Here is a 21475-nt window from a genome sequence, read left to right on the forward strand (position 1 = left end):
CAAGGAACTTGGCTACATCCACAAAAACACAGACAATAGATGATCTCACAGCAGCAAATCCCAAAGAAGGGAAAAACACACACAATAACATCATCAACAATGAAAACTACTATAATAGGAACTAGCAATCACTGGTCATAATATTCCTTAATATAGACTCAACTCACCTATAAAAAGACACAGGCTAACAGGTTGGATACAAAAACCGAATCCATCCTTCTGCTGCATACAAGAAGCACACCTCAAACTCAAAGACAGACATCACCTAAGAGAAAAGGGTTGAGAAAAAAATCCAAACAAATGGACCTAAGAAACAAGCTGGTGTAGCTATCCTAATATCTAACAAAATAGACTTCAAACTAAAATCAACCAAAAGAGACAAAGAAGGACATTTCATACTAGTCATAGGAAAAATCCATCAGGAGGAAATCTCAATACTGAATGTCTATCCCGCAAATAAAGGGCACCCTCATATGTAAAAGAAACACCACTAAAGCTTAAATGACACATTAAACCCTACACACTAATAGTGGGAGACCTCAACACCCCTCTCTCACCACTGGACAGGTCTGTCAGACAGAAATTAACAGAGAAATAAGGGAACTAACAGCTGTTATGACTCAAATGGACTTAACAGACATCTATAGAACATTCCATCCAAACATAAAAGAATATACCTTCTTCTCAGCACCTCATGGAACCTTCTCAAAAATTGGCCTCATACTAGATAAGAAAGCAAATCTCAACAGATACAAAAAAAATTGGAATAACTCCATGTATCTTAACAGATCACCATGGCTTAAAATTAGAATTCAATGCAACACTAAGTCCAGAAAGTCCACAAACACATGGAAATTAAACAATGCTCACCTGAAGCATCAAGGAAAAAAATTAAAGACTTCCTAAAATACAATGAAAATGACCACACAACATACTCAAATTTATGGGACACAATGAAAGCAGTGTTAAGAGGAAAGTTCATAGCACTAAATGCCTACATAAAGAAGCTGGAAATCCCACACTAGTGAGTTAACAGAACACTTGAAAACTCTAGAACAAAAAGAAGCAAACTCACCCAGAGGACTGGAGGGCAGGAAATAATTAAATTGACAGCTAAAATCAACAAAGAAAACAATACAAAGAATCATCGAGACAAAGAGTTGGTTCTTTGAGAAAATCAACAAAATAGACAAACCTTTAGCCAAACTAACCAAAAGGCAGAGAGAGAATATCCAAATTAACAAAATCAGAAATGAAAAGGGGAACATAACAACAGACATGGACGAAATCCAGAGACTCATCAGGTCATATTTCAAAAACTTGTACTCCACAAAATTGGAAAACTTAAAGGAAATGGACAGTTTTCTGGATAAATATCACTTATCAAAATTAAATCAAGACCAGATAGGTCTATTTAATTTGCTCTTCTGAAAATAGAAACAGTCATCAAAAGTCTCCCAGCTAGAAAAAGCCCAGGAGCAGATGTAGAGCTCACAATTCTACAAGATTTTATGAAGAACTAACACCAATACTCCTCAAATTGTTCCACACAAAAGAAACAGAAGGAACATTGCCAAACTCTTTTTATGAAGCTACAATTACCCTGATACCCAAACTACACAAAGACATTACTAAGAAAGAGAATTACAGACCAATCTCACTTATGAACATTAAAATACTGGCAAATCAAATTCAAGAGCACATCGGAAAAATCATCCACCATGATCAAGTTGGCTTCATCCCAAAGATGCAGGGATGGTTCAACATACAAAAATCTGTCAATGCAATCCACCATATAAACAGCTGAAAAATAAAAATCACATGAGGATCTCATTAGATGCTGAAAAAGCCTCCAACATAATACAACATCCTTTCACAATAAAGGTCTTGGAGAGAGCAGGGATACAAGAAACATACCTAAACATAATATAGGCAATATACACCAAGCCAACAGCCAACATTACACTAAATACCAACATCCAAACTAAATGCCAACAGCCAACATCAAACTAAATGGGGAGAAACTCAAAGCTGAAATCACTGAAATCAGGAACAAGACAAGGTTGTCCACTCTCTCCATATCTATTCAATACTTGAGGTACTTGAGGTTCTAGCTAGAGCAATAAGACAACAAAAGGAGATTAATGGGATACAATTTGGGAAAGAACAAGTCAAACTTCTATTATTTGCTTATGATATGATAGTTTACATAAGTGATCCCAAAAATTCTACCAAGGAACTTCTACAACTCATAAACACCTTCAGTAATGTAGCAGGATACAAGATTAACTCAAAAAAGTCAGTAGCCCTCTTGTATACAGATGATAAATGGACTGAGAAAGAAATCAGAAATATCACCCTTTACAATAGCCACAAATAGCATAAAATATCTCGGAGTAGCTCCAACCAAACAAGTGGAAGACCTATATGACATGAACTTTAAATCTTTGAAGAAATAAGTTGAAGAAGACACCACAATATAGAAAGATCTACCATGCTCTTGGGTAGGCAGAATTAACATAGTAAAAATGGTAGTCTTAGCAAAAGCCTTCTACAGATTCAAAGCAATGCCCATCAAAATCCCAGCAAAATTCTTCACAGATCTCAAAAGAAAAAAATACTCAGCTTCATATGGAAAAGCAAAAAACTCAAGATAGCCAAAACAATCCTGTACAATAAAGGAACTTCTGGAGGCATCAAGATCTCTGACTTCAAACTCTACTACAGAGCTACAGTACTGAAAACAGCCCGATATTGGCATAAGAACAGACAGGAGGACCAATGGAACCAAATTGAAGACCCAGATATCAATCCACACACCTGAATTTTGACAAAGAAGCAAAAAATAAAAGGGAAAAAAGAAAACATATTTAATAAATGGTTCTGGCATAACTGGATATCAATATGTAGAAGAATGAAAATAGATCCATATCTATCACCATGCACAAAACTCGAGTTCAAATGGATCAAACACCTCAACATAAAGCCAGCCACACTTAACCTCATAGAAGAGAAAGTGGAAAGTACACTTGAATGTATTGGCATAGGAGACCACTTCCTATATATAACCCCAGTAGCACAGACACTGAGAGAAACAATTAGTAAATGGTACTTTCTGTATCTGAGAAGCTTCTGTAAAGCAAAGGAAATGGTCAACAGGACAAAATGGCAGCCTACGGAGTGGGAGAAGATCATCACCAATCCCACATCAGACAGAGTACTGATCTCCAAAATATACAAATAACTCAAAAAATTGGCCATCCAAAAGAACAAATAATCCAATAAAAAAATGGGACACAGACCTAAACAGAGACCTTTTAATGGATGAATCTAAAATGACTGAAAGACACTTTAGGAAATGCTCAAGCTCCTTAAGCCATCAGAGAAATGCAAATCAAAACATCTCTGAGATTCCATTTACACTTGTATAAATGGCCAAGATAAAAAACACTGATGACAACTTATGCTGGAGAGGATGTGGGGTAAACGGAACACTCCTCCATTGCTTGGGGGAGTACAAATTGGTACTTTGGATACCAGTATGGCAATTTCTCAGAAAATTAAGAAACAATCTACCCCAAGACCCAGCAATACCACCTATAGGTATATATCCAAAGGATGCTCAGTCCTACCATAAGGTCCTCTGCTCAACTATGTTCATACCAGCATTATTTGTCATAGCTAGAACCTGAAAGCAGCCTAAATGTCCCTTGGCTGAAGAATAGATGAGGAAAATGTGGTACAGTTACACAGTAGAGTACTACACAGCAGAAAAAAAATAATGACATCTTAAAATTTGTGAGTAAATGGATGGATCTAGAAAACATCATATTGAGTGACGTAACCCAGACCCAGAAAGACAAATACCATATGTACTCACTCATAAGTGGCTTTTAGACATAAAGCAAAGAAAAACCAACCTAGAATTCACAATTCCAGAGAAGCTAGACAACAAAGAGGACTCTAAGAGAGACATACATGGATGTAATCGACATGGGAAGTAGAAAAAGATAAGATCTCCTGAGTAAATTCGGAACTAGGAGACCATGGGAGAGGGCAGAAGGGGAGGGGAAAGGAAGAGCATGGAGTGGAGTAAAATATATATAGCTCAATAAAAACAATTAAAAAGATAAAATTTAGATACACAAAGAAAAAAAAAGAAATGTGTCCTGGCCAGTGCTGGTTTACAAGTGCCAGGAGTTTGTTTTGGACAGTAGTAACTGGGTTTTAGAATAAGACAAGTTTATTAGAATGTGATATAACTAGTTTTTCTCGAAGTTTGCTTAAGCTGGGTATGTATAGGGGTGCATACATACCTGTAATCTCATCAATCAGGGGACTGAGGCAGGAGGATCACAAAGTCAAGGCCAGCTCCTTAGCTGGGCTACATAATGATATCTTGTCTCAAACAAAAGAAAGGTCTAGGGGATGGGGGTTGAAGGAGGGAAGAGAAAGAAAAATGCAAAGAAATATTACTCCAAATCTAAACCGTGATGAATTACTAATGATCAACACATACATATCTTCCCTTGTATAGACAGATAAATAGAGAACCTGCATTTTAAACGTTAGAAATTTAAGCACATTAGAGTCAAGACGTGTAAGTATGCCGACTCTCACCCCTCACACTTGTTATTCTCCCATTTTGTTGCTAGTTCTGCCGCATTCCCTCCTGTCCAGTCCTTTCATCTGTACAATTCCCCCACTGTTATTTGTGTACCCTGCTCCGCGTCTCTCGTGAAGGTCAGGCTGAGGGCTTGTTACATCGTCTCCTGCAGGGCTTGTGCCTCTGGTGGGGGCTTTAAATTGTCTTGAAGTAAATGGAGAAGAGGTGGTGTGGGGGCTGTTCCAACTGTTTGAAAGATGCTGGGGCTCTAAGGAACAGCTCCTTGACCATGGAGAAGGTAAAGCAGAATTTTAGTCTTTAAAAGGCAGTCTTTTCTGGGAATTAAAGATGCTCAAAGTTATTAAGGGAAGGTGACCAATCAGTGGGAAGTCTGCGAGGAGACAGGAAAGACAGTGAGGGTTTTGAATATGTCCAAAATACACATGTGAACACACATAAACACATTTTATGTAATTAATGAACACATTTTGAAATCATTACAGGATGATATACAGAGCAGTGACTAGCTCACTTCCTGGATTCAGGCCGGCATAGTCATTCAGATTCTCAGATAGAGGCATGTATTATAGTATGCAAATGTGTTACAAAAAAGGATTCTGATCTTTAAATTCTTCATATGGTTTCTTCTTTGATTGTCAGTGTTTCCTTGAAGACTTAAGTATATTTCTTTTGCAGATATTCAGTTTTCTCACCGTCTCTCTTTTATCAAGTAATTAGCCGGTTGCTGCTGACCGAGCCTGACTGAGCGACACATTGATGGCCCTTGCGTCCTTCCCGACTGACAGGGCCTATGTCCGTCCCAGTTTCCAGAGCAGTGTGTCACGTCAGTTCCTCTTCTCTTTCCCCAGTGAGGTGGAAGCAGGCTGGGGGCAGGGAGCTTTAAAGACCCCGAAGCCTGTTCTCCAGCAGGGGCGTGTTCTGCTCCAGCCACAGCTGACGGACCGCAGCAAACGTGTCTGCACATCTGCCTTTTGTTTCTGTTGAGATGGCTGTCCACTCCACAGTGCACATGAAACTAGGGTCAGGCCTCTCGGAAAGATTGCAGAAGACTTCACATGGGCTGTGGAGCTTTGCTGGTTTCTACATGGCTCACTGCTTCAAAAAGTTAACGAACTGGAGATCCACCTGACACATTCCTTCCTAGGATTTAAAGTAAAGGGCCCAATAACCAATATCCTCCTTCATTCTCTGAAGTGTTGACAGGGGGGTGGAATGTATGTGCACACAAGGGACTCAGTAATAATGTGTGTTACAGATTAAATGTGACCCTCCATGAGCACGAGAGCCAGCATGTGTCTCCTGAATTCATGAGATGAGTCGCTGCACATCCCCATGGAGGAGTCAGAACCGTCACTCTAGGGAATCCTGCTAGGGCGCAAGAGCTTTTCTTTTCCAGCTATAACCGTAAAATCCTGAGAAATCCCACTTTCTGCTTCTGAAAGGCCACTTTTGCCCTGTTTCCTGGCGTATTAAAGCTCTCAACGAGTCCCATCTGAGGTCTCACGGCTGCAAAGTGGCTGCGGTCGGTCCAGTCATCTATTCTGAGGTGGTCCCCGTGGAAGAGCTTCCCTAAGCCTTGCCCAGGGACTTCCCTTGTGGCTCGCTGGTGCCCTCTATGAGAAGGCCCAGAAAACAGGTCATATCCTGCTATTAGGTGAAAATTAGAGTTCTTGTAAGAAGACAGGGAGGTGGACTTTTGTATATGTAGCTAACAGCATCTGTCACATGCATTCATATTGTAAGTAAATTAACACCCAATTAATATTTAAGGACTTTACAGAACAGCCATGTGGTCTTAGCTTCAAAAATTAGGTATACAATGAAGACAACTTAAATTTCTATTAAGTATTTAATACATATTTCATGCAAAAGTCATCTGCCCCCCCCTCCCCCAAATCACTCAGCAGTGATATGGGTTGGTCAGTTGCTCAAGCAGTATGAACTTGGCTCGAAACTATGTCTGCCTCTTAAATCCTGTAGTTATTTAGTAATTTTAAGATTGTGTGTGTGTATGTGAGAGAGAGAGGGGGGGGGGGGAAGGAGAGAGAGAGAGAGAGAGAGAGAGAGAGAGAGAGAGAGAGATTACCATTTATAGTTGCAAATACTTTTACATTTAAAACCTTGGAGTTTAAATCAAACTAACGTTTGTGCTTGGATTTGCAACAAATCAATGTCAAAGTGGAAATTCAGTAGCTACCATATCTTGTTCAATCTTCCACCTCAAGTTGTCTATATTCTACAAGACCTCCAACTTAAAAATTTATTTGTGTGTGTGTTTGTGTGCATGAGTGTGTGTGTGCATGTTTAATGTTCTATATCTACCAATGTCAATTTAGGCATTATTTGGAAACTTTCTGCTGTCTTTTTATTTTATGTGTGTAATCATGTTTGTATACAGATGCATACATTTACACAGATAAGTATAGGCATGGATACATCTTATATATTCAGTCACTATATTATTACTTATGTAAAATTCTTCTAGAATAAGTATAGAATTCTTGATGTTTGAGATTCTTTTCAGAACTTTGAATGCAATAACTATTATCCTTATGTTGAAAGTAAGTTTAAATTCTAATTGATGTGGCAGAAGCTGAGAGACTGTGCCTTCAACAGTGCAGTAAAGAGAATAACTGAACTGGAAATGGAGTGAGGCTCTAAATCCTTAAAACCTGCTCCTTACCCCGTGACTTCCTTCTTCCAGTAAGGCTCAACCCCAAGGGTTCCCGTCACCTCCCCAAACAGCACCGCAGCCAGGGGAATGGCAGACCGATAGGTAATGGGCTAGTAAGGTCATAGAGAATGTGGTGACCAGAATTCATTTTATTTTCATTATCCTGAGGAGTCATTAGAGGATTTCAAGCTTAGGAAGGAGTGGTTTCGTTTTACTTGAGGAAAGAAAACCGCCTAGCCTGGTTTGTGCCGATTAAGTGGAAGGCAGAAATGGGCGCGGAAATGGACACGGGATGGGGGAGGGAGGCTGGGAGGTGCTTGCAGCAGATATGTTGAGAAAGTACAGAAGCTTTTAGTGTAGAACACGATTTCTTCTAGAAAGAAAGAGGTGGAGCACAACTCAGCTGTCTTTTAGTAAGTCTTCAGTACAGTTTGGGGCTGGGATATAATTTTCCAAGGCCACGCATGACTTTGCGTGTTTGCGGGTGTGTGATAATCTTAGCTTTGGGCCTCTGCGCACCCATCTGTCATGTCCCCTTCTCTCGCCGTACTAATTGTTGCTCATGAATGAAGTCTGGACTCTCAAAACCTCGTTTAAAAATTATTAGTTTGTTTTAAAAACTAGCTTACAAAATAATAGGCTTCATATGACATTTTCATAGATATTTCATTTTGAAAGCCCATTTTTCAACAAGTGTGTCCAAAAGTCACAAAGATTGGTTTGTCTGCCCAGTAAACTCTCATTTGCGTCCAGGTTTATGGATATTATCGCTAAAATTGTTTTTTCCTTTATTTCTATTTTTTTCTCATTGGCTTATCTATTTAAATGTGTGTGGGATGTGGTGGTCAGAGGGTAATGTGGGAGTTGGTCCTCTCCTTCCACCATGTGGGTTCTGAGGATCAAACTCAGGTTGCTGGGCTTGGCAGCAATTGCTCTTATCACTGGTCCATTTTGCTTGCCTTGCTTTCCCTCTTTAAAACAGGGTTTCATTCCTACCTATCCAGAACTCACCGTAAAGACAAAAATGACCTGGAGCTCGAAGCAATTCTCCCACCTTTGGCTCCCAATTGCTAAGATAAACAGGTTTATATTATTTGCCTATCCCAGCTGTAAATATTTATTGATATTGATCTGTTTGAAACAGAATCTCATGTAGTCCAGGTTGGCCTCAAATGTGCCATGTGGCCAAGGATGCTGTGTGCGGCTGAGATTCTGGCGGCAGTGTGTTTCTGTCTGTGTGGGGTTCTACTTCCCCTACTGGATCTAAGCTCCTAGATGCAGAAACAACTGTGTCTTTCACAGTCACTTCCTCCTTTGTGCCCTGAATTAAAATAACTTTTTTGTTACACGAATAATTTGTAAATAATAATTTAGATATATTTAAATTGTCTAATTTTTTGGTTTTATCTGAAAAATCCACTATAAGATTATATATGTCATTTTCTTATCCTTACAGTGGGATGTGTCTTTGTTATTTGATATTACTTTTGAGTTCTTGAAGAGATTGCAAGTTCAAAGCCAGTGTGGTCTGCACAGTGAATGTGAGTCTAACCTGGGCTACATGGTGGGACCTTGTCTCAAAAACCAAACCAAGCCATATTAGAGTGTGAATTAGGATTTTCTTATGTGCTGCTGACTTGTAAGCTAGCCAGGCTGACTCGATAAGCGATCAGATGGTTTCTCATGCACATCAGCTGAACCACACCTGAGTGGGAAGCCACCGCTAGGGCTTGAACCCAGGGTCTTGTTCACACTGGCCAAGTGCTGTACCGCTGAACTCCATACCTGACCTAAAGTAGGAACCCTTCACAATCCTCCCTGACACTGCCCCCCCTTCCAGCCGCTGGCTGCTGGCTTTGCTGCACAAAGGTAGGTTCCCTAGGCTCTAGGCACAGCTTCTGTAAGTCTGAGATGAGGTCTGAGGACACTCCCAGTGACTGGTGGTTTGTGGACCTTCATCTAAGTAAGGAAGATTGTGTCCTTCTTTTTATTCTCTTCTTTGTGATGCTGAGACTTGAACTTGGGGCCCTGTGCTCTGTCCCTGGGCTACACCCAGCTCTCCAGTTCCTTTTTACTCCAGTTGCCCATGGCTTTTCCTTTCCCTTGCTTGTTCATGGGTTGTTGAGGTTGAGTAGCCCAGAGGAAGTCTGTTCAGCCTGGAGCCGTCACACTGTGTGCTTGGTTGGTACTGACTGTGTTCTGAGCCCCTTGCTGTGTGGTAGAAGCCATCCATGTGGCTTTCTGCTGTTTCCGTTTCTATGCACACACGAATGGCTTTCCCTCCATAGATAATAGATTACTCTCTGGCTGTCCTTCCCACCAGTTCTCCCACTCCTCATCCCTCCACACTCAACATGCTTGTCAAAAATGTTTCTATTGTCTCATAAAATTTCACTGGTGAGATTACACTGTCTTTATTTCCTTACTGCTCTTTTTGTTCCTATTCATTTGATTCCACAGTATACTGCCACCAGGAAACACCGCAACACTATAAAACACCCAAACTGTGGAGCCTTCACATGCTCCTACACAGGGACAACTTCTGTGTGCAAACAGTGGCTTTTGACCTCCTTGGAGGTGTTTGATCTGTTCCTTGTGACTTTCCAATGAGTTTTTTCCTGGTTGTTTTCCACCAAGGTATAATTTACCACTGATAATATTTCTGCTATCTTACACTCAGTTTGTTTTGGCATGTATGGGGCCATGGGATCACCAGCACAGTTCAGAGAGCACCCATCACCCCAGAAAGTTCCCTTGAGCCACCTGCTAACACTTGCTTCCCTCTCGGGCCTTGGCAACAGACAATCTATTTTCAGTCTCTATAGCTTTGCCTTTATAGAGTGTATTTATACATAATGTATGAGTTTAGCTTATTTTGCTTAGCACACTGCATTTGGTTCATATATGTAGTTCCTAAGGTTGTGCGTGTTTTTTTTGTGTGTGTGTGTGTTTTTTCACTGTTGAGTAGTATTCCATTATGTGCACCTATCATCGTGGTGGTGGTGGTGATGTGTGTATGTGTGTGTGTGTGTATGCGCATGCACAGGACTTTGTACTTATAGTTGAGGCTGGTCCTTTTAAAAATGAGAAGACTTACATTTACTTATTTTATAGCTGTACATGCCATGGTATACATGTGGAGGTCATAGGACAGCTCGTAGGATCTGGTTCTCGTCTATGTATTCTCTATGATCAAGGATCTTCTGATTTGCAGTTTTGGGGAATGACCTGAGGTCTGTTGTTTAGAATCATCATAATTCCTAGGCAAGATGTACTAGGCCTTCTCCAGTGGGTCCAGGTCTCCAGGATACATTCCTGATAGTTTGGAACTAGCTAGCTTCTTGTCTTACTTCCATTAGGGAACCCAGTGCTTTATGTATCATTGTCTGGTTATAGACAATACAGGATATAATGTTAATAGCATTCCTTGTGGGGATGTGTGCGTTTCTTTATCTATATATGAGTGCAACTTTGTGTACTGAAGATCTAACCAAGGGCCTCATATATGCTTCACAAGTGCCCTGCCATTGATCCACATCCCCAAACCCTTACGTCCTTGACTTCTGTCTGAGATGAAGCTCACACAGCTTGAAGTTGGATAACTGAAGTGTGTGACAGCTTGGTCTGCCTCAGTCCAGAGAGAGAAACCATAGCCAACACGAACGGTACTACACCCAACATATGTGATCCACAGTATGCACAGCTTGTCAGCTACACCAGAAAGCTTCTGGGGTCATTTTCATTGGCACTGATCTCCATTAAAGAGGAGGCTCTGGAAGCCCAGCAGTGGTCAAGCACATGCCATTTCCTGGTGCTGGCTTTGCCTCATTGGTTCTGGCTATATCTTGAAACAATTTAAACTTGAATTTAGTTCTTGCATTAGAAAAGAAATTCTAAAAGCTGAGGATAGGCATATTTTATGTCAACTCCTCTCAGCTGTCCATGCATTCACTTTTTGGGGGATTAGGGACTGTCTAGGACTTCATACATGCTAAGCAAATGTACCATTGGCCTGCATGCATAGACAACCTCCTCCCCATTCTTATTATTTTGAGGCAAAGTTGCCCAGGTTGGTCTTGAATTTTCTATGTGGCCTACACTGAACTTAAACTCGTTATTCCTCTGCCTCAGTCTCTCAAGTATTCAGGATTATGGGCCTGTATCACCAGATCAACTGTGTTTTTAATAAACGTTTTAAAATATTACTATTACTATTATTTTGTTTTTCAAGACAGGGTTTCTCTGTGTAACAGTCCTAGCTGTCGGCTGGAACTAGCGCTTCTAGGCCAGGCTGGCCTTGAACTCATAGAGATCCGCTTGCCTCTGCCTCCCAACTACTGGTATTAAAGGCGCCACCACTGCCTGTGTAATTCAACATTTTGTTATTTACATTAGTTTCAAATATTGTATTTTTCCCCCAAAGTCTTCATTTTAAAAGAAAATAGTTTTCAAGAAGACCCTCTGAGTCCATTCACATCTGAGTGTTTGATTACTCACCCTTTAATACACGATGCACAGTTTATAAAAGGCAGACAAGCTGACGTTTCTTTTTGTTCTTCTTTCATCCAGGTGTTTGCTTCAGAATGGTAAGTGAGACCTGCCTTTTATTTTTATGCCTTTTTTTTACTATTGATTTTAATCATAGAGGCATTTCCAACCCATTTCTCACCTACAGCTTATATCCTGTTCTTGGTAGCTGATGATATTTTTCTTAAAATTACTGATTGTGATTTCTATTAAAACTATTTAAGGTTTTCTTACATGTTTCCTATATCTTATTATTTATGGAACTCCTATGAATTCCAAGCGTACTATGTACTGTTAACTGTAGTGTGTATTTTTACCTGCTCTCTGAACTGGCCATCACTATTTTAGGTTTCTGGTTGCTGACTCCACGAGTCCCACCATGTCCCCATCAGTCAAGCCCCTCTGTAATTTGGATAACTCTGTCCTTAAGAGTTCTTTGCCCCAATTTTTACTGTGTTCTTGATTTTCAGTCTAGCTCCTGAATTTGTTCATAGCCAGCTGTGATGGAGGAAGGTCATTGGCTAATAAAGGAACTGCCTTGGCCCATTTTATTGGTTAGGACATAGGTAGGTGGAGTAAACAGAACAGAATGCTGGGAGGAAGAGGAAGTGAGCTCAGACTCGACAGCTTTCCTCTCGGGAGCAGACGCCTCAAAGAGACGCCATGCTCCCCGCTCCAGGGAAGATGCACGCATGAAGCTCTGACCCAGGATGGACTTAGGCTAGAATCTTCCCGGTAAGACCGGTGCTACAGTTTATTAGAAATGGGTTGATCGGGATATCAGAATTAGCCAGTAAGGGCTAGAGCTAATGGGCCAAGCAGAGATTAAAAGAATACAGTGTCCGTGTAATTATTTCGGGGCATAAGCTAGCCGAGCAGGTGGCTGGGGTGTTGGGGACGCAGCCCCGCCGCCGCTCCTTATTACTACACAGCTGTACCAGAACCATCTAACTATGAACTAGCCTCCGGACCACTGTGTCTAGGCCAGTGTTCTTGCTGGTTTGATCTTATTAGTAAAATTGTGTCTGTTTTATTGGAATTTTAGAAACGATTCAGTATCTGTTCCTGCCTATATGTATTTTATGTTGATCACAAACTTTTAAATCAGTGATCGAGAATCCTGGGTTCATCAGTCTATTAAGCCCAGATTAACAATGTAAATGATCATTGATGGATGTGAGGGAAAGCAATTAAATTGTATGTAGTAGAAACTATTGAAGCAGTTCTCACTGTTGGTCTATTTTCTCCAATTGCACCGATCTTACAAATAGTGGTGGGACCATAGGTCCGCTATGCAAGCACATAGACTGTATTTTATATGTATGCGTGTTCTGCCTGCATGTATGTCTGTGTACCACTTGCATATTTAGTACCCACAGAGGCCAGATAGGGCATTGGATCTCCTGGAACTTGAGTTATAGATGGTTGTAAGCATCCACATGCGTGCTGGGAATTGAACCCTGGTCCTCTGCAAGAGCAGTAGATGCCTTTAACCACAGAGCTATCTCTGCGGTCCCAAAGACTATATTTTAGAAAACCAATGATGTTATTAGAGTTGCTTGTTTAAGTATGGACTTCTAGTGATGCACTTGACCTCTCTTATTTCGTTTGTTTGTTTTCTGAAACCAGTACACAGAAGGAGAAGCTAAGAAAATAGGAGTGGTTGGCTGGGTGAAGAACACAAGCAAGGGCACCGTGACGGGTCAAGTGCAGGGTCCCGAAGAAAAGGTGAATTCCATGTGAGTAGTAAGACCAACAATCTGCAACACTTATGAAGCTGTTCTGACATTTTGATGTTTTATTGGAAAATAGTGGTTCCAATGCCAGATTCCGCTCTCATGAATTATAATGAGGCTGGGGTAGGTAGGCCACAGTCCAAGTGGCATTTCTCCGTTGGGAATAAACTTTCCTCTTGGGCAGGGTTCAAGAGCTGTGGCACTTCTTCCCAGTCTGTCCTCTCAAGTCTCCCCAACATGGAATCCATATCCAGACCCCAAGTATTTATCTTTTCAAGTGTTGGGATGGAGGGCAATGCCTGTAAGACGGTTCCCGATGTCCTTAGTGTTGACTTCAAGGCAAAAGGATCGCCATCTCCTTTCCGTAATAGTGTATTTACCTAATTGTACTTTTAGTTTTACAATGGTAGAACTGTTTAATGAATGGGATCGTTATCATAGTACAAGCCTTCACAGTCTAAAGGAGGGGACTCCGCATGAGGTGACAGTGCCCAGTCTGCATGATACCATTTTCGAAGGCTTTGACTTTCCAGCGTCATAGTTTCCACTGCTGTCTAGAATACTTACTTTTTAAAATAACATAACTAACTTGAGCATTTGCAACACATCAGGGATGAACTAACACATTGCATGAAATACCATATATAGTCTTTTCAACACAGCCTATGAATTAGATACTAAATCACATTTTAATTATAAATTATCTTTTTTTTACTGTTTTCACACTCCAAAGATATTATTATTATTTTTTGTTGTAATAAGCTTGATAACAGAATGTAGAGACGGGAAGGCGAAGCTCGTCACCACTCTTTCCTCTTTCTGTCTCCTGAATGGGGCCTGTCCCAACCTCCAACAGCTACCTCTTTTCCATAAACATTTATGTGTACACTAAAAGTTATTATTGTATGTGGATGCGTGTTTTGTACGAAGGTATGTCTGCACATCATGTGCATCCCTGCTGTCAAGGATGCCAAGGAGGGAGCAGATCTCCCGGAACTGCAGTTACACATGCTTGTGACCCTCCACGTAAGTTCTGGGAATTGAATCTGATTCTTCTGGAAGAATGGCCAGTGTTCCTAACCACTGAGACATCTCTCTAGTCTCCTTAAAGTAGATATTATAATTAATATCTCATTTAATATTACCCACTGGAACTCTGGCACATTTTCAATATGTTTTCATTTGGTAGGCATTTTTACATTCATAATGAATGAATTCTTAGTTTTCTAATCTATTTGTATATAGCTGTGTATTTGCATTTATCTGTAAAATTGTGTGCCCTTTCTTCATTAGTGTTCTACTGTGAAAAGACACCAGGCCCAGAGTAACTCTTACAAGTGGAAACATTTAACGGGGGGCACGTTTACAGTTTCAGAGGTTGATGGGGAGCAGGCAGATGGTGCTGGAGAAGTAGCTGGGGTCTGCATCCTGCTCTATGGGCAGCAGATAGAGAGCCACTCGCCTGGCATGAGCAGTGGGAACCTCAGCACCTACCCCCACTGTCAGTCCTCCTCCAACAAGGCCATCCCATCTCTGCCTTCTCACCCTCCTTTGTTCCACTGAGGACTAAACACGCGAATATGTGAGCCTATAGGGGCCTTTCTCATTTAAACTAAAACCTCACAGCCACCAACTTGAAAAGTGGGTCTAAAACTGATCTCATATAAAATGTGAGTTAACAATCAACCATTAATGAACAGCAGGATGCTTATAAAACACAGAAACTTTGTGAGATACTGCACAGAACGGCAGGTGATTGTGACGTAGTTTAAGAGTGGAGACTGTGAGGGGGCAGAAGTTCAAGCCAATCGTGTTGCATTCCTCGTCCTCAGGGAAGCATGGATTTGATAAGTTGTCTAACCTAAGTGAAGTCATGTCGCTGTCTTCCTCTTTAAAGCCTGCGCTCAGTGCCAGCAAGCTGGCGTGCAACCTCCTGTGCTGTGTCTCTGCTCCTTACAACCACACAGACAGACAGAATGGCAAAGCAGACATAGTCTGGCACATGCACATTAATGATTTTTGAACAGGATTTGGATTTTAAAAATAAAACCATAGTTTCCTATATCACATTTTGTCACTTAAGATGTGAAGGCGTAAGTCACAAACAATGCCACATCAATTTGGGATTATGATTAATAGGGTGATATTTATTTAAAGGGGAAAAACTTACAGATCACTGTCCCAGGCAACGGCCCTCTACGCAACGCAACCAGGAGTCTAGTCGCCGGCGGAGCAGGAAGTGAAGAGAGAGAGGAGAGGGAAGTGGCCGCTTTTTTAAAGGGAGAGAGACCACGCCCCAAGGGGCTGGTATCTCAGCGGCGATAGGCTGGAGGAGTGGGAGGACCTCCCGCAACACCTCCCCCTTCTGTTTAAATAAGAGAGTTCTAAACCTACTATGAAATTATATACAATAAGTACAAATATCCTATTCTAACTAGCTTAGGTCTTGTATAATAAATAACTTGGCCAAGTCATGAGAGAAAGTAACTACATTTATATAGTCTTCAACCCCATCAAAGATCTGAGAAGGGAAATAATGTTACCTGGGTAATTAGGAAGTTCAGTAAAACAACTTCCAAAACATGCATCAAATCACAGAGACAACTAGCTACCTAGGCAATCACCCAAAGTCACATTAGCAGCGTTGAAGCAACCAACTTTGGCTAAGGCCTAACATAACTGACACACCATTTTCAAAGGCAAGCAACTTTCAAAACTATCTTACCCTGTCTTGGCAGGATAAGACAGCCCTGTTTTATCCATTGATGCACGCTCTGTATCTTTGTCAGTGGTTGAGGTATGGGCATTTCTTTGCCCCAAGGCCAGTTCTGCCAAAAAGAAAGGCTCCAGGTGGAGTGTCTTTGGTGCTCAACATTCTCTCGGGAATAGAGTGGTGTTGCCAGGAGCAATTGTGTCTCACTACCACAAAACTCTGAGTTAGATTAAAGGCCATTTTCTACAGCTCTTTGAAGAAGTTGAAGATTATCTATCTATACTGAGTATAATCTCTATATATCTAAAGAACCTGATTAGTCTAATTATAAATGACAAACTTAGATGACTATTAGTCTATATAATTCTCAATATCTATCTAACTTAAAGACTAAGACAATAAACGACTGTGAAACAAATGAGGACAATGACCTCCAAATATAAACAATGTACAAATATACATTGCAGTAGGTAAATATATATCAATACACAAACATTATATAAGTATCTTAATCAGAGGTAGAAATGTACACTGCAATATGGTAAATATATACAATATATATATATCAATACAATATATGTCAATACATAAAAAATGTTTTAAACAGAGGTAGAAACATGAATGCATACAATAGTCAATACAATTTAACTTTGTATCAATATACAAGAATCTATATCAATATATTTGTCTAACAACAGTAACTCATAATTACAAATCTATTATCCCATCATCCCTCTTTTTTTTTTTTTTCAAAATGATCCCTGAGCTTATAAAATTCCTCCCCCAACCCTCAATCGTATACTAATTATAATCAACCCCTAAATGATGTCCCTAAACCCAAGGGCAAACTTTATTGGGAGAGGGGACGTCGTCCTCTAGAATTACTTCCAGCTGTCATGGGGGCGACGTTCTTTCTGGGGGATCCTGTGAAAGTAAAATGATGGTTAAATTTCAAGATCAATGTCTTTTAAAATTGCCAATAGTCTCTGAGTATTTTGTGCAGGTCTGGCCAAAATGTTGTATAAGATGTGCACCATTTCAGCTAACCAAGTTGGAACTGTCTTGTGCAGCTGGTACCCAAAGCAGGTCTTGTTGTAGCGCTATCAGTATCATGACGTCATATCAACCAGGTGGAGTTGTTGTTATGGGGCCCCATCTTCTTCCTGGAAACTTCAAATGTCACTTCAGGAAAAACTCATTGTTCATTGTGAAAAACTTAAACATTAATCATATAGACATGTATAGACATAGATATACATATTCACTGAAAGGCATGATAGATATGTTCAATGAAAAGTATGATAGATATGAAGAAAAGCAAAGATGTTTTCTAAACTCATATTTCTTTCTGTCCCATATCATGGCTCTTGACATGAGACAGAAACTCCAGAAACTCTGGGTTTTTCTCTTACTAACAGGCTTGGAATTGGAGAAGGACTGAGCCAGAGTCCAACTTCAAAACCAGCTTTATAAATTTAGAAATATGGTTTAATATTACTTACACAACCCTTTCGGTTTTCTTGATATTTCCTATTGGGCAGGTATTTTTCCATCTGTCAGTATCCAAATATCCAGGGTCCCTTGAATTTTTCAAAGATGAGTGTTTTCCTGTGGAGATAAGAACAGAACCCTGCCCCCATTCTATATGTTTTTCTTACCATCTGTATGAATATCATCATTGTAGATAAGTTGTCATTTCTCCTTTCCAAGAGGTTTCTCCTCTTCAAATCGAAACTTTATTAATTTTGATGGTATCCACAATTTTTCTTCTCCTGTGGAAACAAGAGCAAAACCCCTTCCCCAACGTAGCACATCTCCTGGCTTCCATTGAGAGGTCAGCACATCTTTGAAATAAATCGGTTGATTTAGTTCAGCAGACTTTTCCATTATCCAATGTCTCTCTGCTGCTGTCGTTCCTTTCTCATTAGCGTTTAGAAAATTCAAGGTTAATAAAGCATTATGTAATCTATTTCTGGGGGTATTTTCGGTCCCTTTCTGTTTGTTCAGCATATCCTTTATAGTACGATTTGATCTTTCTATAACTGCCTGACCTGTAGGATTATTTGGTATACCTGTAATGTGTTTTATATTATAATAATCAAAAAAGCGTTTCATTTTCTTAGATACATATGCTGGACCATTATCTGTCTTTATTTGTGTAGGTATACCCATGATGGCCATAACTTCCAATAAATGTGTGATTACTGAATCAGCCTTTTCTGAGCTCAGGGCAGTAGCCCATTGAAAACCTGAATACGTGTCTATGGTATGGTGTACATATTTTAATTTACCAAATTCCATAAAGTGGAACACATCCATCTGCCAGATTTCATTTCTCTTAGTACCCTTTGGGTTACTCCCTGCAGGCAACGGTGTTTGATTATAGAAAGAACAAGTAGGACATCTCTTTATAATGTCCTTAGCTTGTTGCCAAGTAATGGAAAATTCTTTCTTTAGGCCTTTACTATTGACATGATGCTTCTTATGAAATTCTGAGGCCTGCAACACACTTCCAATCAATAATTGATCAATCTCAGCATTGCCTTGGGCTAGAGGACCAGGCAGACCTGTATGGGACCGGATGTGTGTTATGTACATCGGACAAAGCCTGTTCCTGATTATGTCTTGTACCTGGATAAACAATGAAGTCAACTCTGTGTCATCTGGTATAAATTCAGCTGTCTCAATATGCAAGATAACTCTTTCTGCATATTGTGAATCTGTAACTATATTAAGAGGTTCTTTAAAATCCCTTAGCACCATAAGAATGGCATATAATTCTGCCTTCTGGACAGAATTATAAGGGCTTTGTTCCACCTTACTCAATTCATCTGACTTGTAACCTGCTTTCCCTGATTTATTTGCATCAGTATAGAAAGTACGGGCTCCAGTTATTGGAGCATCACGTACAATTCTAGGAAGAATCCAAGAAGTTCTTTTTATGAGGTTAAGTCTACCACTTTTGGGATAGTTGCTATTAATTTCTCCCAAAAAATTAGCACAAGCTCTTTGCCACGGTTCATTGTCTTCCCATAACTTTTTTATTTCTTCAGTAGTAAAAGGCACTATAATTTCTGCTGGGTCTATACCTGCTAGTTGACGAAGTCTCAGCTTACCTTTTATAATTAATTCAGAGACTTTTTCCACATAAGTTTTTAATTTTTTACTTGGTTTATTAGGTATAAATATCCACTCTAAAATAATATCTTCCCTCTGCATTAGAATCCCTGTAGGAGAAATTCTGGAAGGCAATATGACTAGGATGCAGCTAAGATTTGGGTTCACCCTATCCACATGTGCCTCCTGTAATTTTTCCTCAATCATTGTCAGTTCCTTTTCTGCTTCAGCTGTCAGTTCTCTTGGACTATTCAAATCTTTATCACCATCTAAGGTTTTGTTTAAATGAACTACTAGATCAGGTGTTATCCCAACAGCTGGTCGTAGACTGGAAATGTCTCCTAACAATCTTTGGAAGTCATTAAGAGTCTTTAAGCGGTCTCTCCTAATTTGTGCCTTTTGCGTTTTAATTTTCTCTAACCCTATTCTGTAACCTAGGTAATTAATAGAGTTTCCTCTTTGAATCTTTTCAGGGGCAATTTGTAATCCCCACCTAGGCAAGACTTTCTTTACTTCTTCAAACATCCTTTCTAAAGTATCTTTATTTGAATCAGATAACAAGATGTCATCCATGTAATGATAAATGATGGATTTGGGGAATTGTTTACGAATTATTTCCAATGGCTTACTTACAAAATATTGGCACAGTGTAGGACTATTGAGCATACCCTGTGGGAGGACAGTCCACTGATATCTCTTATTAGGCTGAGAATTATTATAAGTAGGCACTGTGAAGGCAAATTTTTCTCTATCCTTTTCTTGTAATGGTATAGTGAAAAAACAATCTTTCAAATCAATAACTATAAGAGGCCATCCTTTTGGTAACAGAGAAGGCAAAGGAATTCCAGACTGTAGTGGGCCCATAGGTTGAATTACTTTGTTGACAGCTCTTAGATCTGTCACCATTCTCCATTTACCAGATTTCTTTTTTACAACAAACACAGGAGAATTCCAAGGGCTGGTTGATTCTTCAATATGGTGAGCATCTAGTTGCTCTTGCACCAGCTGTTCCAATGCCTGTAGTTTATCTTCAGCTAGAGGCCACTGTTTGATCCATATTGGCTTCTCAGTTAGCCATTTTAAAGGTAGGGCTGTTGGTACCTCTAAAGGTTTGGTATTTGCTGTATGTTCTTGTACAGCCTGAATGGCTGGTAACCTTTTTCCATAATACCTCATCATATCCTTCCCCGAATTATGAATTCCTGGAAATACAGGAATGTTAATCTGGGTATTCCATTGCTGTAGCAGGTCACGGCCCCATAAATTTATGGCAATATTGGCTATATATGGCCTTAGTCTTCCTATTTGCCCTTCGGGCCCTATGCATTCAACCCATCTTGTGCTTTGTTTTACACGAGATAGGGTTCCAATTCCTAGGAACTGAACATCTACCTCTTGAAGAGGCCAATTCGGATGCCAAGATTCTGGGGTAATGATACTTACATCCGCACCTGTGTCTAATAAGCCTTCAATAAAAGTGCCATTTATACAGACTCTTAGCTTTGGTCTTTGATCATTAATAGAAGTCTGCCAAAATATATGTTTACTCTGTCCTACTGGGTTTTTTGACTCATCCTCCACACGTAATTCATCATTTAGACCAGTATTACTTTTTACAGCAGAAATTGGAGCTTTTAATTTTCTTGGTGAGGCACGTTCTCCACTGTGACTGGGAATGACTGGGCCACTGTTGGCTTGGGGGCCTGCGAGAGGCCCCCCATGGAGTTTCCCGATGATATCGGATTGCCCCGTCTATCTGTTGTTGACCTACATTCGTTGGACCAATGCCTGCCTTTACCACATCTCCTACATATACCTGAAGGCCGAGGTCTCCTATTTTTGCCATTCCCAGAAGAGATATTATTCCTAGAAATTCTTTGCCTGCAATCCCTTTGTAAATGTCCTAATTTACCACAATTAAAACACCTGGCAGTTTGATGTCTCCTCATTGCTTTGGAAATCACTTCTCCTACCCAAGATTCATCATTATAGCTAAATGTCTCAACATTCATCGTATGCTGAATCCATTCATCCATAGGTGCTGATCTAGACTTTAAAGGCCCAATTATCTTTTTGCATTC

General features: G+C 40.1%; 1 protein-coding gene across 2 annotated transcripts in view; it reads left to right on the plus strand.

Moving 5' to 3' along the window:
• The window catches only part of Acyp2 (acylphosphatase 2), a 186294-nt gene that overhangs the window by 8533 nt on the left and 156286 nt on the right, over nt 1-21475 (plus strand). For both annotated transcript variants that reach the window (XM_075942512.1, XM_075942511.1), the window contains exons 2-3: nt 11871-11887; nt 13458-13567. In XM_075942512.1, the coding sequence (XP_075798627.1) occupies nt 11871-11887; nt 13458-13567 (127 nt within the window). The remainder of the gene's footprint in view (nt 1-11870; nt 11888-13457; nt 13568-21475) is intronic.

Source organism: Microtus pennsylvanicus, chromosome 12 (assembly GCF_037038515.1).
Source record: "Microtus pennsylvanicus isolate mMicPen1 chromosome 12, mMicPen1.hap1, whole genome shotgun sequence".
NCBI lineage: Eukaryota > Metazoa > Chordata > Mammalia > Rodentia > Cricetidae > Microtus > Microtus pennsylvanicus.